The sequence below is a fragment of the Amyelois transitella genome, chromosome 11 (genome assembly GCF_032362555.1).
Source record: "Amyelois transitella isolate CPQ chromosome 11, ilAmyTran1.1, whole genome shotgun sequence".
NCBI lineage: Eukaryota > Metazoa > Arthropoda > Insecta > Lepidoptera > Pyralidae > Amyelois > Amyelois transitella.
Genome location: NC_083514.1, coordinates 9,776,132 through 9,802,204, shown reverse-complemented (window position 1 = coordinate 9,802,204; position 26,073 = coordinate 9,776,132). Strand labels below are relative to the sequence as shown.

Here is a 26,073-nt window from a genome sequence, read left to right as displayed (position 1 = left end):
CACGCACATGCGCACTGGGCCTACAATTGTCCCGAACTGGGACCCCTATTTCACATTTAGAATTAGGGTTCAGTGATCTGTGCATGAACGCGCGCTCGAAATTTCCAGATGATTATTGATGATTCAAAAAAATACTACATTAATTGGTGCTTATTAGACCAACTTACGAATGTGCGTTTTGTTTGTTCTTGAATTCCACAGGATGCAGAGATTTGTTGAATGATCTTTGGCAGTTAAGTCAATCACACACTTCATATAATCACGTACATATCCGTTACGGGGTAGACAGAGCCAAAAGTCCCGAAAAGACTGATAGGCCACGTTCAGCTGTTCGGCTTAATGATATAATTGAGTTTCAAATAGTGACAGGTTGCTAGCTCATCGCCTAAATAAGAATCCCAAATTTATAAGCCTATTCCTTAGTCGCCTTTTACGACATCAATGGGAAAGAGATTGAGTGGTCCTATTCTTTTTCTATTGGCGCCGGGAACCACACGGTACTCTCACATTGTTTTAATAAAGCTATATGATGTAAAGTACCTCAATTCGATAATCATATTGCCGAGTCGTAGATTCTTCTTGCTTACTAAAAATAACGATAGTTCAACTACAAAAATGTATGTATGTATGCCTTTGCTAACAAGGGCAAGGGGTTAAAAGCGGGTAAAAGTTTGTCAGTAAACTTATCTTACAGCGAACGTAATCGCGGGCTAGCACATTATAATTCAAACGCTGCGACTATTCGGCTTAAAATTACTTGTCTACCTTTTCAAAATTACCTAACTACCCACGGAACCATAAGAATATTGTAATTGTAAAGCAATAAAAATTATTTTAGTGGTCTCGATAACCCCACGCCTATCACACGTCAGGGCCGGCCGATATGAAGACGAACCCGACACTTGTTATTCTCCATTTACAAACCAAAAAACACATTATTCCATACTAATAAAAAGTATTTATTTTTAGGGTGCTCAAAATATAAGTTAGTAAAAATATATCAAATATGTTTGATTTGATTTGATTTGATTTATCACTTCAAAGATATTTATTGTTAAAAATGTACGCTACCCTCACTTTATGCCAGACACTCGCTTGACAATTTTTAAATTTGGAAGACTTAACGAAATTGTGATGAAATGCAATTACAGAATACAATTAAAGATTGCAATTGCATCTTGACACTTTAAGTACAAACTAAAAAAGCGACTAAGGGATAGGCTCATAAAATTGTGATTCTTCTTATACGCGATGGGCTAGCAACAATCACTATTTGATTCTCAACTCTATCAAGTTGCTGGCCAATAAGTCTTTTCAAAACTGTTGGCTCTGTCAAGCCCGCAAAACGTAACTATACGTATTTATGTATTCAACATCATTGTAATTGTTTTTTAATATGTAATCTCAAAAACTACTACTGGACCGATTTCGACAATTAAGCACAAAGTGACTTTTTTAAGCACAAAGTGACCTTACCCCCAGCTTTGTCGACGTATTTCACAATCACGGAACACCATTTCACCACATTTCATAGGATCAGTTTTACACCACCCCCCTTCCCCATCTACCTCCCTCCCATCCCAGACATGACGAAATCCCGTGACATCAGAATTTCGTCATTCGAAAGTCTACATATCTATAGTCATACACATCTATGGTTAATGTGGGTGTGTACTATAAGGCGTAGGCGTGTTACTACGTCATTCTCAGGGGCGGTCTAAGGTTTTTTTTACTCTACGATATCTGCGGCGTTATAACGCAAATACAGCGAGGAGTTTGAAAGGTCACCGCTTATCTGTCATAGTATCCGGTGTTATACAGTGGGTTACTAACTGTATGAAAAAGATATATTTATATGCCGTGTGGTTCTTGGTACCAATATAAAAAAGCATAGGACCACTCCATCTCTTTCCCATGGATTTTGTAAAAGACGACTAAGGGATAGGCTTTACAAAATTGAGATTCTTCTTATAGGCGATGGGCAACCTGTCACTATTTGAGTCTCAATACTATCATTGAGCTGAACGTGCCCTCTTAGTCGTTTCAAGACTGTTAGCTCTGTCTGCCTAACAAGGGATATAGGCGTGATTATATTTCAGTTTCTATATCAAAATATACCCCACCCAAATGTTGATCAAAAAAAATAACAAAAAATATATTTCAAAATATATTTATTTCTTTAACTAAATGGTACATAATTTCACTGTGGTTGTGGCCTCCTATTAAGTGAAATACCTACACCTGTATCAGGAGGTCACGCTCTTTCATAGCCAATTTGAAAATGAATACTACCTGTATTTTAGTTTATTGATCCTTAATGATAGCTTTGTTAACCTTTATGTTACTGCAACGGGTCACCAGGGCGACGTATTCAAACAATGCGTACTATGCCTTTATTCTAATGGCGTGGGAATTCCATCACTTTTGAATGGAAACGGGGAAAAATAAGTATTACGCAGGCGTAGACGCAGGTCAGAGTTAGTATCTCATAATCAAGAAATTTCCGGCCTAATATATAATGGACTTTTTAAATGACTCCAAAAAAAGAGGTTCTCAATTCGGCCAGTATTTTTCCTAATAATTAATATCTAACTTCGTATATGTATAAGCCCGATGTTTTGCTACTACATTAGGATCACAGTAAATGTAGTCTTTTCTAGATATTTCTGCTACATTCAATAATAAAAGAACATAAATAAATATATACGGGACAAACACGGTTTGAGTTAGCCTCGAAGTAATTCCGAGACTTGTGTTAAGAGATACTAACTCAACGATACTCTCTCTCATAGATAAACATCCAAAACCCAGGCCAATCAGAAAAAGTCCTTTTCTCATCATGCCCTGGCTGGGATTCGAACTCGGGACCTTCGGTGTAACAGACAAGCGTACAACCGCTGCGCCACAGAGGCCGTCATAATATAAGTATGTTAAATGAGCTTCAGTCCCCGTAGGCACGCGCGACGCCGTTTATAGCGCGCGAGAAACAATAGATGTCTCGTTTCACTTCATAATTAAAAGAAAAAACAGCGAGAGTTTTTCCAGCGAAAAAACAGCGCCGCGCGTACCATGATACAGGGGGGTTGTCTTGGCAATAAAGAGTTGTTTGACACCTTGGAATGCAAATAATGTGGCAACTTTTTACCTAGATATTATTTAAAAGAAAAAAAAACAGAACGTAATATCTCACATAATTTATTCAATTTAATTACCTTACAAACATTCGTACTGATTTGGGGCCGAAATGTATCGCTATTTACATTAAAACTAGTAGATACTAAACTATCATTATTTTGAGATGGCAATCTTTATCATTAATAATATCAGTCCACATCACAACTGGAATTCATTTTATAATTATCATCATTATTCTAAAGCTGGGATCTCGTTTGACCGTCATCAATTTTAAATTTACACTTTTTTAAACATAAAAAATGATTAAAAAGTCTAAAAATGTGCATATCATTAAAACCTCAATTACATAATGGTATCTGAATGTTTCTTAAATACAAAAACTGAAATGTTAAAATTTAGCAAAGGTTATCAGAGGCGTTAAATGAGATTAAGATGTTTAAAATTTATAAAATAAACAATTTTGTAAGTAGATTAAATATATAAACTTTAACCCAGAACATTTGATTAAATGTTTGAACTTTGACTCAGTAAATAATATTTAATTCAACATTTTACTGTATTTAAAGTTCATAAACATTAAAAAAAAATTATAGTGATATGAAATCAAGCAAGATCCAAGCGTAAAACTATTAATTATCCAGATAGAAGAATTTGTCAGCAAGTGTTGTTTAAGAAAAAAATAATTGAAAATTGTACAAGATTAAAGAACTGAAATAGAGAATATAAAAAACAGTACCTATCAATATAATGATAAAAATATCAATGCATTGAAATATTAAAAATAATGTAAAAAAATAACAGAATTATCACTCCATCAACAAATCCTTCTATCCGGATGAACTCATACCAAAACTTAACGATTTTGAGTACATTTATTTATCCGCGACAAGGTGACATTTTGGGGTAATTTACATCAATATTTTTGGGACATTCGTTGAGTTCATTGTACTAACATATAGGTAAGTTCTGAATTTACCATATATTTAATTATTAGTATCATAGAAGTGTGTCAATTTTTAAACCATAAGGCTTGTTGTTAAATACACAAACGGTTATATTTTATTACGAATACTCATTCATTCCACCTTCTTTTATAAATGTCACAATAAAAACATATATATTTTTAATATTTTAAAGAAAATCGATTCGTTATAAATTAACGCTTTATATAGTATTAAATATCTCCAAATTTATACCAATTTATAAAACATTTAAAATGAACATACGAAACGATTATAAATATTTTTGATATCACATATATGTACTGTACATTATAAACAATAACACATACAATTTGCTTAAAAACTGACATACAACGTACTGTTGGTATAACAGGCATGTACACTCTCAAAAGTGGCAATCTGCTAGCGTTTACAATTTTACTCGTAACTATATTGTGTCCGTATCATGTTAAGCAGTAAGTATAGTGTAAAATTGTCCGCTAATGTATAGAACAGGAAATAACAATTTATAAAAAAGATATAATTTCCAAAAATCAAATATCACCATGTTATTCACGCGGCAAGAATATTCTAAACTTTAATATTAAAGCTGTCTACTTATTAATAATTAATTATAATTATATTTTATTGAAACTTACTTTATTTTTTGCAAAGACATTCGTTCATGTGATTTATATAAGAAATATATGTAAAGTAAGTAAATAAATACCATAACTTTTCAATGAGAAGGAAACCGAAGTCATGTACATGACATTATTTGGACATATGAACGATCAAAATAATAAGTAAAATTTTATATTATTAAAATTACATATACTTTATATAAATATATATACCGTGTACAGATGGAAATAACTATAGGATCGAAATATGATGATTAACATTAATTAGACATAAATACAGTTCTTAAAATGTAATTAATAATAATAGTTTTCGAAAAAACTTTTTCATTAACTATTAGGCCGGTCCTACTACTCGTTGTGTATTAATATTTAAATATATGTTTAATTGACGATTATAGCATTTATTCTATATAAATATAATATAATTTACATGAATTTACAGTATGTCTATAATCTAGCCACACAAATATTTTACGAATCAATTTATTATATTTGAAAAATAAAAAATACATAAGTATATAGTTAATTTAATGATGCGACAGTATTTTTATAGCATAATAAAAAACATTAAATTTTCCAAGAGTCTATACCGAGTACGATATACGAAAGATTCTTTTATAAATAACTCCACCAAATTAAAAGAGTAGTTGTAGGAAAAATAGAAATAAAAGATGATTCACCGAAAATTTAAAGCCTTCTACTAACTTTGCAAAAAATTGATGGCCCTCAATTTTTCAACTGTCATTACAACCGGTTCTATGCGAAGTATATATTAATAGGTTTGACATTAGGTTTAATCTGAGCTTTCAATGTGAAATACATATGACATAAGCAATGAACCCAATCTATTTTTAAGCTGGACTACTGCATGTAATATACAATTTCATTTGTCGTTTTTTTCGTTATTATAACCATGCGTGACATTTTGATTAGATGTTAATCTAATAAATATTTTTTATATAGAAGAGGAAAACATATATACATTACGACTACTTATAATTTATAATAAATATATAAACGAATGAAGGATGAAGAGAAAATAAGCCAAAATAGATATAATTAATAAAAATAAATATACCTACACTAGGTTATCAATATTAAACATTATTATTATTATTTGATTTAATTATTTAGAAACTCAGATCATTCAATCATTATAAATCTACCATTAATATTAGGTACATCATAGATATTCATTATACAATAATATTTAATTACAATAATTATGTACATATCTACACAATCGCGGTGCATAATCGATAATAATTAGTATTATTATAATAATATAATAAATCATAGATGAACCTTATATACTAGACATTTATCTAGGTTACAGGTACCCAAAAGAAGTATTTAAATATCGTAAATTCTAAAATATGATATGTTTTTATAGTCGACACATCCGTACACAGTCCTTGTGGCGGTATAATGCAAACTATATTTTTATTATACATATAGTATTTTTGTTTTATTTATACTTGTTATCTTAAACAAGAATTAACCCGCGGCTCTCCCCTTAAAAAATGAAAGAATTGAATGCACTTATATACACTTGCTAAAGTTTCGGAAAACGCGAGAATTTTCTTATGACGTTATTATTTTCTATCGATTTCAACGTATTTTACTTTAAAGAGAACTCTTTCAAATAAAAGAAAATGAAATCTCACAAATATTAATCGAACTGTCCCGTGTGGCCCCCGGCACATTACTTAAGATGAAAACTTCTTTTAATTCTTCAATTAACTACAACACTAGTACTGGCTTTAAAAATGTAAAAATTGTGTTTGTGAACTAAGACTTGTTTCTCTTTTATTTATTATGTGTAAGTACGTATCATTTTGATGGAACTTTGCAGTAATATAGTTTTATACAATGGAGTAATTCACAAGCAAAAAAATTTACAGGCAATATAATTTACGAGCGATTAAAGTCGCGGACAGATCCTAGTATTTTTATTAATAGGAAAGTTGTTTAACTAGAAATAGACAAATCATAATGAATTTTACGTCTTTACAATTAAGTCTAAATTCGAGATAATCACGTGTTACGCGTTTTGAAATTGGAAGCCGCAACTTCACATTTCATTTTTTACAACTACCCGCTATTTTATATTTACATTTAATAGTATAATTTACAAGTCTTTGCAAAATTCAATAAAACAAACATTTTTTATGTATTAAGATTTTATAACATGGCAGATGGTTGGCATGACTCATAGAATACATGGATGTAACATAAAAGGTAAATATTCTAGTCTATACTTATGGAGGTCTATGTTTTTTTCGTTGGACATTTCTATACTAATTATACCGACCAGCCCACGAAGCATGAAACGCGCGACGACGTTTTGATCGCGCGGAAAAACTATCGCTGTTTCGCTTCTTATTTAGATTTGAAATGGTAAGATTTTAGCGCGATAATAATGACGTCGCGCGTGCTATGTCAGGGGGCTGATTCTATTAGATTATTTGACGAGTGTCTTCCAAAAGTGTAAGTAAACTCATTTTGTTATATCATGTAAAAACACAAATCGTAATTCATATATAAGATATTACTTACCCTTGTTTTATGTCTAAGAGTCAATGGTGTATTTAAAAAGAATATATAGTTTGATTTTACAATTATTATTTTTTAGTTAATTACTTACAGTACTAAGCAGTATTTTGGTACATTTCATATCTTTTCATAATATCATTGTAATAAACATCGAGAGGCCCATTTGTAAGTAAAGTTTTATATAGTTATTTCTAACTATTTATTCAGGAAGAAAGGAAAATAGCTCTTTTAAATGAATACTTAAAAAAGAGTTATTTCCGCTTACACACATTTATTTTTATACACGGTGACATAAAATTCAATTTAGCCCAAATATTCTCATGGTTTCAAAGTTTAGGCGAAAGCGGCATCTCGTGGCTTCATTCGTCACTAAAAACTCAACGACGATCCCTAAAGTAAAATCCGAAACCGAAAAAAAGCGCATAAAATTCAATTCGAAAAGGAAATATATCTCCACTCTCTTCCTTTTAAAACAAAAACTAGTATCCTTTTTTAATTTGATGATGACAGCTGTCAAATTCATAATTTTATGTTCAATCCTCTTAAATCATAGTCATTATATATGTCCCGCTGTCATTCACATGAAGCTATAGGTATATTCTAGGAATTGTAATCTCAAAAACTATAACCCGACCCTGAAAGAGAGCGCGTCAACAATCTCCCAAAAGCCGACCTCGCTCCACCTCCTTACCTTGTATCATAACCTCACCGCCACGTCTTCGTCCTCCACGTCGCAACACGACGCCAACTCTTCGAAGGTCATTCCGTCCAGGGTCATGGAAACTGATGAGATGCTCTTGAATAGAGCTTCAGAGTCCAAGTCTTCTGGTAGCTTGGTGAGGAACTGCGCGGCTGATATGAAATCCATGTCTTTAAGCTCGTCTTGGTATAGGTTGAGGATGCCTGGAGACAAATGGATTAGATATGATTAAGGTGGCCGATAGATGGCGCTTTGAAAAATTATAGTTATTTATCTATTAACGGCCTCTGTGGCTCAGCGGTAGTACGCTTGTCTGTGACACCGGAGGTCCCGGGTTCGAATCCCGGTCAGGGCATGATGAGAAAAGAACTTTTTCTGATTGTTCTGGGTCTTGGATGTTTATCTATATAAGTATTTATTATAAAATATAGTAATCGTTGAGTTAGTATCTCGTAACACAAGTGTCGAACTTACTTCGAGGCTAACTCAATCAGTGTAATTTGTCCCGTATATATTTATTTATTTATTTATTTATTTATTAGACTAGTATATTATTATACTATTAGATATCTATCTACATACATACATAAATATAATCACGTCTATATCCCTTGCGGGGTAGACAGAGCCAACAGTCTTGAAAAGACTGATAGTCCACGTTCAGCTGTTTGGCTTTATGATAGAATTGAGATTCAAATAGTGACAGGTTGCTAGCCTATCGCCTTATAGAAGTATCCCAAGTTTATAAGCCTATCTTTTAGTCGCCTATTACGACATCCATTGGAACGAGATGGACTGTACCTATTCTTTTCTTATTGGCGCCAGGAACCACACGGCACTTAGATGCCTTGCCATTTATGCCATTTAGATAGATAGATGATCTTATCTATCTATCGAAATGGAGCTTACACAAAAAAAAAAAAAAATTAAAACATCTGGGAAACACTCACCAAGCGCAGTGTTGAACAAGAAAGTGTCGCCATCTCTGAGGAAAACGTCCCAAACTCTACAGGCGGCGTCCAGCGGCATCGCTTTAGCGAACGCCGTGTACAACCATTCCAACAAATACAACTCCGGCGCAAGCGCATCCGCGAGAACCGGCACGTTTTGACGGAGGAGGCGGGTGTACGCTTTCCAGAGACGCTGTGAAAAAGAAATACATACATACATACATACATACATAAAATCACGCCTCTTTCCCGGAGGGGAAGGCAGAGACTACCTCTTTCCATTTGCCACGATCTCTGCATATTTCCTTGGAAAAGAAATAACTATAGATAAACAAAATTGCATACATACATATATATACATATGGTGACGTCTATTTCCCTTGAGGGGTAGACAGAGCCAACAGTCTTGAAAAGACTGATAAACCACGTTCAGTTGCTATATGGCCTAATGATAGAGATTCAAATAGTGACAGGTTGCTAAGCCATCGCCTAAAAGAAGAATCCCAAGTTTATAATCACTCACTTAGTCGCCTTTTACGACATCCACGGGCAAGAGACGGAGTGGTCCTATTCTTTTTTGTTATTGGCGCCCAAAACCACACTGCACCAATATAAGTTTCATGATGTCAAAATGACGATGGAAGTATGATGATGATGATGATGATCACCTGCATGGTGTTCCCGTCCCTGGTGAAGGCGGCCCTGAGCACGGGCCCGTCCAGCAAGTTGGCGAAGCACACAAAAGCTTGCGGCGCTTCCATGTTCAGTATCAGCACGGCGGCTATGAACGACATGCCCTGCGGATGAAATAAACAAATAAATGTAGATTGTAGGTATTTTATCAATCACTAGCGACCCGCCCCGGCTTCGCACGGGTGCAAAATTATAAATGTTACATACATACATAAAATCACGCCTCTTTCCCGGAGGGGTAGGCAGAGACTACCTCTTTCCACTTGCCACGATCTCTGCATACTTCCTTCGCTTCATCATAGCGCTTCATTCGGTTTCGGGTACTTTTGACCTGACCCTTTACCAGGACGTCCTTAATTTGATCAAGATACGTTCGTCTAGGTCTTCCCACTCCGACCTTTCCCTCCACACTCTCCTTGTATATTTGCTTAGTCAACCTGCCTTCATTCATCCTCTCCACATGACCGAACCATCTTAACATACCCTTTCCTATTCTATTCTATTATAAATGTTATTATACATAAAAACCATCCTCTTGAATCACTCTACCTGTTACAAAAAAACCGCATCAAAATCCATTGCGTAATATTAAATATTTAAGCGTACAGACAAACAGACTAAAATAGCGACTTTGTTTTTTTTTACTATGTAGTGAAGGATATTACAAATATCTTGATACAATTCATTGTTTTCTAAAAACAAAAAAAAAATTACGTCGATCATATCAAATACATACCTACATACATATAGTCACGTCTATACCCCTTACGGGGTAGACAGAGCTAATAATCCCGAAAAGACTGAATGGCCACGTTCAGCTGCTCGGCTTAATGATAGAATTGAGATTCAAGTAGCGACAGGTTGCTAGCCCATCGCCTTACAGAAGAATGCCAAGCTTATCCCTTCGTCGCCTTTCACGACATCCATGGAAAAGAGATGGAGGCGGTCATATTATTTTTTCTATTGACGCTTGGAACCACACGGCACTATAGTGCCCGGTGGCACGTGTATTTATAATACAAGACACATACATATGGTCACGTCTATATCCCTTGCGGGGTAGGCAGAGCCAACAGTCATCAAAACACTGAAAGTCCACATTTCGCCGTTTGGCTTAATGATAGAATTAAGATTCAAATAGTGACAGGTTGCTAACCCATCGCCTAAAAAAGAATCCCAAGTTTGTAAGCCTATCCCTTAGTCGCCTTTTACGACATACTTATTATGATAATCTTTTATAATCATATTGTTTTTTCTTATAATTAAAAACTCACCTGAATATATCCTATATCGGGCCGGTAACACACATACGCGGCCAACAATTCGTGTAGCACATCAAAATAAGGCCCACCCGGTTGGAAAATGCACAAGTGTGGAAACGTCCTTGCTATATCCAACTGGATCAGCTCCATCGAACACTCGTCACTATATTCCAACAGATTAGGGTTGGATTTCGAACAGCACTTTTTCGACTCCGAATCCGCCGTGCGAGATTTGAGATTGGACTCGCTCAAATTCCTTGGTATTCCGCTCAAACGCGTCTTAGTTTCGTCCAAATCGTCTGTCGATTTTTGTTTATCTTTATCTTGAATTTCGACTGGTTTTTCGCAATCGCACTGATTTTTGTTGACTACTTTCAACCTCTTTCGTCTCAACTGTGCCTCGTACAACTTCTGTTTAGCTCTCGTGACGTTTTCCTGGTACATGTCGTGGGTGATTTTCAGTTTGTTCTCGATGGCCAGCTGCCATACCTTGCCCCTGATGGAAGGTGGTAGCCCGCTCCACCAGAGCTCCAGGGTGCGTTTGGAATTCTTCCTGAGAAAAGAACAAATGGAAATATGTTGAGAAATGGAAAGAAGTTAGTGGCGTGTGGTTCTCGGCACAATATACAAAAAAAAAAAGAATAGAACCATTCTCATTCATCTCTTGCCAATGGATGTCGTAAAAGGCGATTAAGGGATAGGCTTATAAACTTGGGATTTTTTTTATAGGCGATAGGCTAGCAACCTCTCACTATTTGAATCTCAATTCTATCATTAAACCCAACAGCTGAACGTGGCCTGTCGTCTTTCTTCTCAGCTGGCTCTATCTGCCCCGCAAGGGACAAAGACGTGATTATATGGATGAATGGATGGGAAATAAGTTAATCATCATCTTAAAAAAGAATTCCCAGTTTATAAGCCTATCCCTTAGTCGCTTTTTAGGACATCCATGCGAAACGAGATGGACTGGTCCTATTTTTTTTTTATTGGTCCCGGGAAACACACGGCACTATTACAAAAAAGAATAGGACCACTCCATCTCTTTCCCATGGATGTCGTAAAAGGCGACTAAGGGATAGGCTTATAAACTTAGGATTCCTCTTTTAGGCGATGGGCTAGCAACCTGTCACTATTTGAATCTCGGTTCTATCATTAAGCCAAATAGCTGAACGTGGCCTATCAGTCTTTTCAAGACTGTTGGCTCTGTCTACCCCGCAAGGGATATAGACGTGATCATATGTATGTATGTATGTATGTAAACACACGGCACTCGTAAGTGCAATAAACTGGCAGAGAAAAGGAATCACCTTGCAAATTAAGGTAGAAACAAAACATGTTTTATCTATACATAGTTGGACTGTGGAGCGGCAACACTATGATATGTCTAGATAGTCCCGGACCACAGTGTAAATTTGCGGTGAAAACTTAGCGCTTGTGTCAAGAATGTTTATATCGTCTCACATCGCAGACACTTTCCCCCGAGGCACTTTCTGTCTTTGCCTCACCTTTATGAGATATGAAACTGATGTTATTTCAATTTAAGTACTGTTTACTTCGAATAATTATGTCTACACGTACCAACAGATATAAATAATTCTCTTAAACAGCAACACTTAAAGACATCCCTTCTAAGAATAAGTCTGCCGTTGTGCATAACTGTTTTTTCATTTTCGGTAAGTTATCTACACTAATATTATAAGCTGAAGAGTTTGTTTATTCAGGAGCTACTTACTGGTTCGAATTGAAAAATTCTTTGTGTTGAATAGACCATTTATCGAGGAGGCTTTAGGCTATTTAACATCACGCTGCAACTTTCAGAAGCTCTTTGCTTCTGAAAGTTGCAGCAGAATAATGGAAAATGTAAAAAAAAACGGGGAAAATTATTCATCCTTGAGGGCTTCAATGATGCTCAAAATAACTATTCCACGCGGATGAAGTCGCGGACACAGCATAGCACATATTATAAAGTATTTAAAAATGTAACTTACGTTATGACCAGAAGGTCGGAGATTCGAATTTTATACGAAACAATAGAGTAGAATAGTCCGAATAGTTTTTAACGGACTTCTTATTGAGAACAGGCCGCCATCGACTATCGTAATGTTAATTTCTATATGGTTATTCTAACACTAGGTTGCGCAGAATCGATTAGATTTAGTACCAATAATTACAACAATATGTAACACAAATATCTAGATCAGAAACATAATGTTAACATTACAATACCCGTTCACATACGAACAATAGTCGCAAGGAGGAGCAAAACATCGTATTGTGACAGAAACATAAATATTTCATAGTATTGTTCGGCACAATGACTGACTGACTGACCCGATTGTGTCGGCAGATAGCGGACGAAAATAAAATCCTTTGTTGGCGTTTCGCGGTGTTTTTCTTAGACCTAAAGCTTAGTTCATACTTAAGGCTCTATAGATTTTAATTTAAGTCTCAAAAGTGGTGTTTTAATTATTTAAAGTTATTGACCCGGTTGGGACCTCCCGTGATCAATATATAAATAAATATATAGGTACGGGACAAATTACACTGATTGAGTTAGCCTCGAAGTAAGTTCGAGACTTTTGTTACGAGATACTAACTCAACGATACTATATTTTATAATAAATACTTATATAGATAAACATCAAAGACCCAGGCCAATCGGAAAAAAATCGTTTCTCATCATGCCCTGGCCGGGATTCGAACCCGGTACCCCCGGTGTTACAAACAAGCGCACTACCGCTGCGCCACAGAGGCCGTCAATATATGAACATAATCAAGGAATGGGTAATCCCAACGTGTCGTGAAACATGCAAGCACATCGCCTCTAACATCCATTACTAATACTGTATTAATGAAAGTGTGTTTGTCTATTCTACACGCTTTATTGACTTGGCGAATGCGAATATTCATGAAATTTCGCACACATATATATTTTAAGATATGAGCACTGTACGTCTCCCACATCTCATATACTTGTATCTAGGGACGTTAAGCCATCATGTCATCCATAAATATGATTAACAACTTACATGTTCTACCAGTCAGATACGAGTAGTAGTATACTCTACGACCACTTTTTCGGGTGCTCTGCGAGTTTCTACGATTATAAAAATGATCTAAGATAAAATCTATCAAATAAATCACAAAATCTTTAACTTCTGTTTCTGCGGTCTCTTACACATCATCTCTGCCAACGTTAATGCCAAACATTTGTATAAAAAATTATAAAACTAACATCTTCTGCTAGTCGAGTCGGCAGTCGCCAGATTCTTGCATACGCGCGTACCTCGCGGCCGCCTCGTCGCTTCGACCAACCGTGCGTGCTCGGCTTTATGACACTTTACATAACTGACAAAATATATTCTGCGAGCGACCCTAGAGTCTCCAAGTCTACAAAATCTTTGAATCTTTGACTGAAAACCGCCGTGTCTGAAAATCCTCTCAGGCGACTAAAAACTACATTGTAATCCGAAAATATCATTAAAAACTTACATATTTTGCCAATCAGGCAGTATACTCTGCGACCACTCCTTCGCGTGCCTCGCCAGTCGCTCCTCGAGCCTCCAAGACTCCTGCATCCGCGCGTGCCTCGCGGCCGCCTCGCGCTCCACCTTCCGCCTCGCCGCCTCGACCATCCGTGCGTGCTCTGCCTTGTGGCGTAACGCCTCTTCGGTGCATTTCGCTGGCAGGTTTGAAGGCCTGAAAAACAAATATTATTTTCTTTTAAAAATTTTTACGCAAATGGCTATAATAGTGGGCGATAATTGCACCGTTGGTAACTGTTGAGGAAGCTGATTTCGTAACCAGATCTTTTCTCTGTAAATATCATTCGAGGAGTGAAACTATTAATTTGTTTGTGGGTGAGCTTTGAAGAAGAGTGGTGTCCAGCAGGGAAGCGATTTTATCGAAATACCTACGAATCAAGTTGTAAAAGCCCATAAATAACATGAATGTTTTTAGTTTTGGTGGGGTTGGTTAACAAAAATAATAGTACATGCATACCTCTTAAAAAGCACATCACATTTCTAATCAATATCTGCTACTATCAAAATGGCCGCGCGGCAATTAATGCAACCAATACAAGTACAACCAGACCTTAGCCCACTTCAATGCATGACATGAAATGCTTAATATTCAAAAATGGCGTGTTTTCATGATTAAATTATGTATCTGTGATATTGTAATCAGAATGTTTTATACAATCTAGTAAGTACTTTTGCCGTTGTTTGCAACGGGAATGTATTGTTTTGTAAGAATATGTAAATCAGTGAATTTTAATCATCAATCATCGATATTATATATTTTTTTAAGCTAGCATGCTCAGCATGCTATCTTAAATGATGCACTTAGATGCACCAAAAGAAGTATACAGTAAGAGTACTATTTGAATCTAAATTATATCATTAAGCCTAGTATATCATTAAGCCAAACAGCTGACAGAGGCCTGTCAGTCTTTTCCAGTCTGTTAGCTCAGTCTACCCCGCAAAGGATATAGACGCAATTATATGTACCTAGTATGTATGTATACAACAAAATAGTAAGATATGTTTGATGATGTAAATAAGCAATCTTAGAACACAGTTTCACATTAACAATTAGCTAATGTTTATTCGTGGCTAATTAATTATTAAACAACAACCAACAAACCGTGACGTGCGCATAATCTTCACCGTTCAAGAAACACCGTTTTGCCAAATTAAATTTTTGGAAATAGAAATATAAATCTAAGTATAGCCCATAGTGATCCTTTTTTAAATAATATCTATTTTTACAGGTCAAGAGTACCCCAAACCGAAGAGTTTGCATAAAAATATCTGCCTACACCTTAATTCAAAAGCGTAATTGTACTTTTTTGATTGGCAATTTGATTGAATTTACCTTTATTTTCTCAGAAAATCTCCCTACTAAAAAAAAACTTAAAGATAACCTAATCTGATGGTGAGTGAGTATACAGTGGTTCTCGCAAGCCCAAACAATGCCTATACATTCTTGCTTTGCCTAGTATTTTTGTTATCAAAAGGGGAGTTGGGTTTTACAATCTCATCACTACATAATATAAAGTCCTCCTATTCTCTTAGGACGGATATTTTGTTCTTGTTTGAAATGTTGAAAGAGGTTTAAAGATATTAATGCTACCCTTTATATGTATTTATATCTATAAGCTCCAGGCGGGTCGCTAGTTTCATATAAAACTTATAAACTCCACTAAACCATACACCGACTCAGAATTAGGCACAAAACGAGTTCATAGTTAATATCCTCGTAAATATCAGAGAGTCTACAAAGCCATTGGCATGCTTCGTGGGGCCATTAAAATTCCTCAGTAAAAGTCTTACAGATGTGTTGTAACTATTTTCGGAAGAATTTAACGTGGAACGTAAACAGTTCATAGATCTGAGAACCGAATCATTTATTTATTTAAACTTTACTGTACAAAATACAAATGTATAGCACAATTGGCGGACTTAATGCTAGAAGCATTATCTACCAGTCAACTTATATAGTGTCAACTTATATAGTGTCAACTTGTATAGTGTCAACTTGTATAGTGTCAACTTGTATAGTGTCAACTTGTATAGTGTCAACTTGTATAGTGTCAACTTGTATAGTGTCAACTTATATAGTGTCAACTTATAAATTAGCTGTAATTGTGTGACAGTTAGTTCCGCTCACCTTTTATTCTGTACAGAGCGTCGTCGGTGGGCGAATCGGTAAGGTGCCCGGTTAAAATGAGAGAAAGCCTATTCGAATCTCAATTCCATCATAAAGCCATACAGCTGAACGTGGCCTTTCAGTCTTTTCAAGATTTTTGGTTTTGTCTACCCCGCAAGGGACGTATGTATGTAATAGAAGGTATAAAAAGTCAACCAACCAACCTTTTCGTTTTTCCTAGGTGTGACTCTGAGACCAATTTTGGTGTCAAAAGGGCACAAAATGTGAACTACATTTAGTGCAGACACGCTCTGGTGCCGATTAGGCAATTATCATTAGTGAAATGAGTGTTGAAAATAGGGCTTAATGAGTCTCTGTTAAACAATAGTTTCGTAGGTAGATAGTAGGTTTATAAACTTTGAATCCCAAGTTTATAAATCTTTTCATACAGACATATGTACATAACAGACATTAGACAAAACAAACCGTCTTGAAAATACTGATTGTAGACAGCTGAACGTGGCTTACGTTCAGCTGTTTGGCTTAATGATAGAATTGAGATTCAAATAGTGACAGGTTGCTAACCCATCGCCTAAAAGAAGAATCCCAAGTTTATAACCCCTTTGAATCTTTCTCTTTTACGACATCCTAGGGAAATCTTCCAGAATATGTTTGTTTCTTGATAATCTTATCTGACCAAACTAAGTAAAAGTAAAATCGCCCTTATGCTGAAATTTAATTCACACATGATTACAACTGAACATACAACATTTATGTTAAATACGGTGTTCTGTAGGTATATGTATGTATGACATGCCGGAATGGCAGAGGAAGTTCCACACACATAATTGCTTGTTTACAATGATCCATCACTTTTGTACTCGTGGAAAATAGCTACAATTAGATTTGCTATTGTTTAATATCTCCAATTGCTTGTTTTAGATATATATCTTTACGATTGTACATTATATTAGTTTACAATTATATATATATATCTGTATCGCATTCGTGAAAAAGTTACTATGACTGTATTTGGGTGCACGGCAGTGCCCCCGCCAAGTCGAGCAAAAAAAAAAGCGGCACGGTCGTACCATCCTTTTCTCAAAGCAATTCAGGCTATTTTCGACCCCCTATAATTCGTTGTTGATTAAACAAGAAGCCTGAATTTTCAGTATATTTATTTTCCGTATTATTTTATTTCACAGGAAATAGTTAATTCAATGTAAATTTTTCACGATAAAATTATTTTCAATTAGGCAGCCGTTCTTTTGAGGCTTAATAATATTTGGTCCAAGTAAAGTTCACAATATAAACTCGACTTTAACTCGAACAACCCGATAATATAAAAGCGCACACAAAGAAAAGCTCGCCCTGTTATATGTTTAAAGCAAAACAAACCATAATTTAAAAGCAAGCGGTGGCTGCTTTAATTTTCGCGAATTACCATAAAATTCCTATGGGAAATGTGCAGCCATGGATAACGAGGCTAAACATAGAAACAGGTTAGTTAAGTATAGTCGACCACTGAAAGATATAACATTATTATTATCACCTACACAACGGTTATCTGCTTAACCCAATGGTAGACTGTTAGATAATGCTATTAGCAGTAAGTCCGCCTATTATACTTTACAAATTGTAATCGTTACAATAAAGGATAAATAAATATTGATAGACATTTTCTCGTATCACAATACGAGAACAACTTCCGTGAATCCGTTCTTAATCATCCTCGCACTGATATTCAAAGAGTGTTGAGTAAACAAAACAAGTCTGAAAATCTTTATATTTATACTTCCATTTGAGTGAAGTCAAGTTGATTTGTAGACAATGTGACAAGAAAGAGAGAGAAAAAAATAAACTTAGTAAAAAAACTTACATACAAACGCTGTTAGATTTTCTTTTGCTATAGCGTCGAGCATATTGGCCATAACATAAAATTGGAGACATATTCCGGTATTGTTTTTCCCCGCCCAGGTACAAAATTTTATCAATCTCTTTATCTTATCGCTTGAAACTTAAGTTTGGTGAGAAGCGGTCCTAACTTGTAGCGGCATCAGCGGAAATACCTGCGTAATGACAGAACAGAGCTGCGATTTGCTGATCGTGACCGCTGCGGGGCTGGACTAGACTGAGGGGTTTCGTGGGGCCTTCGAGAGTTTGATCCAGGGCTCATGTTGATTCAAAGCCCTACTGGCGCTAAGAAGACGATTTGGACGAAGAGTGGGAAAGTCTGGTCTACATGAAGAGACTCCCGTCCGAACTCTGAATACAAGCTGTAGATACCTGAAGTCCCCTCTATGGGGTTCTACTCATGCTTTAAAAATACATAATTGGGGTTAGTACCCCAGAATAGTTTCTGTATTCCTTAACGTACCTCTATCAAATTGGAGACGTTCTAGCAAAAGGTCTGGTAAAGAGTACCAGAAACCGACGAGTTTACATGAAGAGAGTTATGAATAAGTATGCTGGGATCGTGGCAAGTGGAAAGACATGGTATCTGTCTACCCCTCCGGCAAAGAGGCGTGATTTATAAACGTATGTATTCTGTATTCTATGTGGTACACGAATCTGGAGAGTGTCAGTATCACAAATAAAACCAAAAAGTCAAATTAACACGGTAGGCGCCATCGATACTGAATCGTTCAAAACCTATTCATATTAATGGATAGACCTCGTGACCTTTACACTGTCCCCGTTTTATCAGGAAATAAATTAGAGGCTGTTGAACTTTCACTTCGATCCGATTATTATTCAAATGCATTATTAAGTTATTCGATTCCGTCAAACTATAGATCCTAAACTAACCTAAAAATGTTTCAGAATGTCCTACCCATTGTTATAATCGGAACATCATGAACTTTGTTCTCTTTTGAGGAGATTGAACTGGGCTGAATGTTACTTTATTGATTAAACACACTTTTGCAGAAAATCACGAGTTTACTCACACTTACAACGTCAGCGGTGTGAATCAAACAAGTAGTTACTGAAATCAATAACTACTTGTTTGTTAGCTCTGCCAAAATAGTACAATGTTCTAACTTTTGTTCGGTAGCTCTCGTCTCCACTTGCACACTTTATTATACGCTATCCAGAAGGAATTCTTCTTCATTCTCAATGGATTTATACGGCAGTAGTTGCTTGAACTCTAAAATTGTCGATATCAATGATTGGCGTAGCTTTGCGTAGGTTACACTAAATTCCAATAACCACACGACACTTCAGACGTACTCAACTAAGGAGTCGATTACTTCAAAGACTGAGAATTAAACATTTAAAGTTAATATCTCTTACCGATCATGCTGTATCAGCGCAATGGAACTGGCCACCAGATCTTCAAACTGCTTCTCGCTGGCCGAGCTTCCTTGTCTTTTATGATGGTGTGGGGTGTTGGCGGCCGAAGACACCGGCGTCAGGGACTTCTGGACGTCCGCACTAGCCTTCGCCACCAGGTTCTGTGTGGATTTGCTGCCGAACAACCGCCATGTGACTGTCGGCGTGGACTCTTGGCTTTTTGACGAGCTGCTTTTCCACGGGAAGACACCTCTGTAACAAGAGAGATTTATATTGAGTGTCACGTCTATTTTATCTATATGTCTATTTTATATATATAACTCCTTATATAGAGTTTTAATAATGCCTAAGAGAACAAAGGGCTTTAGCTAGTCCTATCGAAAGTTCAGATTAAGAGTATCTTAAATTTCGAAGAAGAATTTTAATTAAGATAATGATGTTTGTGGATGAAGGAAAAGAAGTATGCAGGGACCGTGGCAAGTGAAAAGATTGTTTAATGCAGGTCTTTGTATTAGCTTGTAGGTGTAGGTATTTGTACCGAACAGACAGAACTTTTAATTTCGACCAAGAACAGTATACAAAACAAAAATAACAACACATAGGGCTGTATAAACAAGACTATTACAAAGAATTATAGTCATAATTCCAGTTTGGCTTGAATCATCAAAAAGAGTATTTAACAAACAGTGTAATTTGTCCTGTATATATAAAAAAAAAAACGATGGAACGCTAAACCTTTTAATGGCAATGTTTTTACGGCGACCAGCCTGCATCTGTTTCATGTTTACAAACAAACGGCCATTGAAGACAGACATTCGCCATTAAGTGAAGTAGTGTTTTGAGTTGGAGATTGGCTTTTAAGTCTTCAATTTACAGTTGTTTAGATATCGCGCGTCTTGTTTATTATTAGTGAAAGATAAATGATGTGCCGTGTGGTTCCCGGCACCAATATAAAAAGAATAGGACAACTTCATCTCTTGCGTGTATGTCGCTAAAGGCTTATACATAAACTTGGGATTCCTCTCGTAGGCAATAAATTAGTAGGGCTAGCAACCTGTCACTATTTGAATCTCAATTCTATCGTTAAGCCAAATAGCTGAATGTGGCCATACAGTCTTTTCAAGACGCGCGGCTCTGTCTACCGCGCAAGGGATATAGACGTGAATTTCATGTATGTATATATTAATGATGTGAGCTCGATGGTGCATACTATTGCGCCTACGATCAGAAGGAAATAATAGAAATTCATAGCAAATACAAATCCGTCGTTTCTGCCTACCCAAATGAGAAATATAAAAAGTTACTTGTATGACTTCAGCAAAATTAGATAAAAAAATATCAACTCTCAAAACTTTATTTTACTTAAATCATTATATTCATCAATACTTTTGGCAGCGACCAGCGACATATGACTTCAAAGGGTACTTCATATACCGTAACATCACTGCGTAGTTCATTAATACATTCAAAAAAGAAAATCTCTCATTTCTCGTATCACATAAGTAACACGTAACAAACAAAAACGTAAATAAACAATGAGAACGCCAACCTACCGTGGACTGGATAAGAAACCCACTCTCGAACGGGTCGTTAATCTACGGTACACAAAGGAAATAAATACTACATACGATGATGAAGAAAGTTGTTGTGCCGTGTGGTTCCCGGCAACAATACAAAAAAGAATAGGACCACTCCATCCCTTTCCCATGGATGTCGTAAAAGGCGACTAAGGGATAGGCTTACAAACTTGGGATTCTTTTTTAGGCGATGGGCTAGCAACCTGTCACTATTTGAATCTCAATTCTAGCATTGAGCCAAATAGCTGAACGTGGCCGTTCAGTCTTTTCAAGACTGTTGGCTCTGTCTACCCCGCAAGGGATATAGACGTGACCATATGTATGTATGTATGAAAAACGTTGGTATATTTATTGTTGTAAGTATGGAAGAGACGATGAAAGATAACGTTCACAATCATTCCGCTCAGCATAGAAATCATGTTGATCATCATATTCGTAGGTTTTCCGTCTTATAGGAGGGAAGTTGTAGTATAAAAGAGCAATAAAAAAGAACGGACAATAAATGGTTATATGTATAATAATGGCTTCCATGTCACCTTGGAAATTTTAACAACTTGTTGTTTGAACAAAATGGCCGAGCCCAACATCGATGTTCTGAAATATTGAACAGATGCTTTCGATTACCCAGAAAATAGTGGTCTGACCTCTTTTTGGTCGCTGTTAGTAATGCTTAGCTAATCTCGTTTATTTATAAAAAGGCAAAAAACGCAAAAAAAACAGCATATGATCGTCAAATAATGTATGACCAAGTAAAAGAAAAAGTAAATTTACAATAATACCAGCAAATTGAAATTATGGTGGACACTACAACGACAACAGCTAACTCTTTAAATATGAGAAGAAGAATCGAATAAACGAATTTATAACGTCTACATATATAAAAAAAAATAGTAACAATGGCACTGACATCTCTTGCCGATTCCACACGAAAAAAACAAAAGAGAGTTCAAAACATGAAAGAATGGACAACCTTGCACGCATTTTCCATTTTCCGGCCACAATATCTCTGCAAGCTTTTCAAACGAATCACGTTACAATAATTAAGTGTTATTTTGAATCAATTACGATCACAGCTATGGTCTACTGATTAAAACAGACACAGATGAATGTAATAACGATAATAATAATGTACACGACTAAAATATTTAGATTATGTCCATACAGTGGGCAATGTGTGTGGGCGACGATAAAATGTTCAATGTGGCAAATCTCGCGCACATTTTAATGAATGAATTGAACGATATTGCAATCATTGTGTGGATTTTAAATGTTCTTTTTTGAGATTAATAATACCGTTTTAATAATAACGTTTAATAAAAGATTCATTGATTTTTGTTTGATTAAACATACATACATATAACGACGTCTGGTAAGGGATATCCTTACGGGGTAGACGAAGCCAGCAGTCTTGAAATGACTGATAGGCCACAGCTATTTGGCTTAATGATAAGAGTTTGAGTTTGAAGATCTAGGTGAACCATCATTAGACAAATCGAAATTTAATCATACGGTAACGAATGACTTCAGAATTATGTTAGCGATTTAAAAGAACGATAAATAATAAAATGCACCTTTTATATATTTTATATATGCAACAAATGACGATATGTAGTAAATCTGATATTAGCGTATGCGACGCAAAGCATGTCAAACCACACTTTTAAAACCAAAATCACACCACAGCTATAAATAAATATGACAATACATACACTAAATCCATATACATAAATACTCAAACCACAAAATAATTAGCATTCACGAAGCGTGCACCTTATCCTTCATATTTTATTTGCGTAGCCATCAAATACAGCCAATGGAAAATTCAACTTTTAATTACATTATGAGATGCAAAGTCGTTATATCTTCAAATTGTTTCAAGGAAGAAAACTTTAACTAAAAGTGCTGATGATTATAAAGCTTATTTTAAGTGCTTCGTGAGAAGTCCACATAAAGATACCATTTAAAAATCAAATGGAATTTCCGTTAACACAAACGTCACACAGTTGATAAAAACTACAAATTACAAATGGCAAACACGAACAATAGACTTAATCGCTATAAAAGCTTGCATAATTCCATATTTCCTCTCAATTGTTAGTAAAAACGTAAGGGAAAATTAATAAATTTTTGATACAAAACGCTCACAGCAACATTCATTACATGTTCTTGTTACAATGCTGTAGATTTGAAAGGCTCACAACGAGCAGTGTATAAGGTGATAAACGATAAGTAATGGTCGTGTGAACTAGGTGTGCTCCTGCGCACGGTGCCAGCCGCGCATGGTACAACGTGGTACGCGCTTGCAGTCGTAACTAATACGAGTTCAAACATATAACGTGACGACACCAAACCTAACGCTAAACATAACATATGTAACTGTTAACACTGAAGTATACCAATGAATTAATTGAATAATCAGCCGTGTGACGACCGGCATAAATTAGGACTCCCATCTCTTGCTATTTTATTAGGAGAAGCCTTAACAACAAAGCCCTAAGGACGACGTCATCATAAATTAGGCAGAAAGACGATCTTAGAAAACCAAATGTGTAAAGTTACAATTCCATCACCACCATTAAGCCGACTCCAAGCCTGGAGAGGTAGAGGTAAAATATAATCAGAAATACACTGCAATAAAGAAAAAAATATATAATCAATTGAACTAATGGTAGTCTTTGTCTGTAAGTAGAGTTAACGAGTAAAATTAATGATGGTGATGGAATTTTCAAGCGCATAATTTGCAATTACACCTATCGTAGAGACAAAACCCGAGGAGTCTTGTTATACATAAACTTCAATTAAGCCAAACAGGTTCTCACGAGATGTACTGATATATACAAAACATTATGTTATTAATTGAACATGTTCTTTGCGATCTTGAAAATTTGCAACAAAAAATATTATCAGTTCTAATAGTTCCGTGTGAGCTGATATAATATTTAATAATGAAATACTTTATAATGAAGTCGACAAAAGTCGGAACGCGGACCCCGGACCCCAAAACACATCTGTGGAGGTTGCAACCGGGAACACGCAAAGATGAGAGAGATCTTGTATTTAAAAAAGGAATGTTCAATGTTTTGTGTCCGACCAGCCAGTTTTTACACTGCAAGAGTGCAGGACTAAGATTAACTTCGTAGAAGCGTAACTCGCATCTAAATGCACGAGCCTATGCGGAATAGCATAGTCTCGAAGTCTCTAATAATTCCCGACTCAATAGCTGGCTGAATCTCCATCTCTTGCGGCAACTCCTTCGCTAGCTGTGTCGTCTGACAGCCGGCGGAGATTTCTGTTTTCTAGAATTTACGTATTGTGTGAAAATAATAAACCTTCCACTATTCTTAAGTCATACAATAGATATTGTTTGTTTGATGTCATCATACCTGAGCAACTATACCTTGAGGCCGTTTTATTATTTCTATATTCGTTTTTATAAAAAAAAAAACCCACTTTGTTGCCAAGGGTTTTATTGCTCTAACGCAAATAGCTAACCGCTCTTTGATTTTTTTTTATATTTGCCTTCTAGATGAAGGATAGGACTAGGTACCTAGTCCTTTCTCCTTTTGTAAAAAAATCTACGTATTCTTTACTTGCGACGTGTAATAAAATTTACCTAAGCCGTTTTACTTGTTTTTTTAAATTTTAAAATGACCAACCAGCATGGGTTTACATAAACGATTTTAATATACGATGTGAAACAAATAATCTATTTCCATATAAGTGAACCAGTAATAAAAATCTTTTTGTCTAAAATATTAAAAGCATTTATCCAAATTTATATTTTTGATATTCCTTGAAATATTTCAAGTAGAGGGTGGTATCAATTGCGTAAAATTAACTCTTAAAATTATGAGTGCTTAGTAAAACTTCAGTCTATATTCAAGTCTTGCCTAGCTAAGCTAACGACATTAGCGTCAATCTCTTTGTCCATAAAGTCACTGACTTGGCTGCCCCTAATAGGTATTCTAGAAACTATGGTTTGGAGGTACGCAATGAGGTTGCTGTTACATTTAAGTAATTTATAGATCATTGACTTTGTTTTCTTTTGTATGTTGATTAATATAATTCAAAGATTTAAATTAAAACAAATGTCGTATTTCTAATGCGTTAAAATTAAAGAGTCTATTCATACTGTCTTTTTAACTTTTTGCAATAAAATAATTTTGAATTAAATTAATAAGGTTTTTGGATGATTTCGATTTCTTCTGAAGTCAAAATAACTAATTCTCATCACCGATCATTTTCTTCAAATGGCAAACTGATTTATGAAGAAAATGATTATTTCATTCAACTGGAGAATAAATTGTCATAATCGCAAATGCAACCAGTAAGCGAAAGATAAAGAAGTCAGCTCTCATAGTGCACCTGACGACGATATTGCTAAATGCAGAGAAAATCACGTCCACGTAATATATGTCGAAGTGATAAAATAACGTTTGTCCGCAAACGATTAAGGATACATCGTAACTTAACAACTTGCTCATGCCATATTCATCTTGCTTAAAGGACAAAAAAATGCAATTTATTCGAGCATGTTGAGAAACAGATATAGTAAACTAAAGAATTCCTTCAAGTATAGACAAAATGTCAAATGAATTTAAAATCCATCCAAGTACATATGTATTATGTATGTATAAGGAGCATAAAATAGGATGTAGGGCACTGACAA

General features: G+C 35.5%; 1 protein-coding gene across 1 annotated transcript in view; it reads right to left on the bottom strand.

Moving 5' to 3' along the window:
- Nucleotides 1–6,480: 6,480 nt before the first annotated feature.
- The window catches only part of LOC106139328 (TBC1 domain family member 12-like), a 50,239-nt gene continuing 30,646 nt past the window's right edge, over nucleotides 6,481–26,073 (bottom strand). The window contains exons 2-7 of the mRNA XM_060946490.1: nucleotides 19,828–20,079; nucleotides 14,374–14,580; nucleotides 10,894–11,434; nucleotides 9,595–9,723; nucleotides 8,927–9,119; nucleotides 6,481–8,179 (exon numbers count right to left, since the gene is read on the bottom strand). Coding sequence (XP_060802473.1) covers nucleotides 7,974–8,179; nucleotides 8,927–9,119; nucleotides 9,595–9,723; nucleotides 10,894–11,434; nucleotides 14,374–14,580; nucleotides 19,828–20,079 — 1,528 coding nt within the window. The 3' untranslated portion in view covers nucleotides 6,481–7,973. The remainder of the gene's footprint in view (nucleotides 8,180–8,926; nucleotides 9,120–9,594; nucleotides 9,724–10,893; nucleotides 11,435–14,373; nucleotides 14,581–19,827; nucleotides 20,080–26,073) is intronic.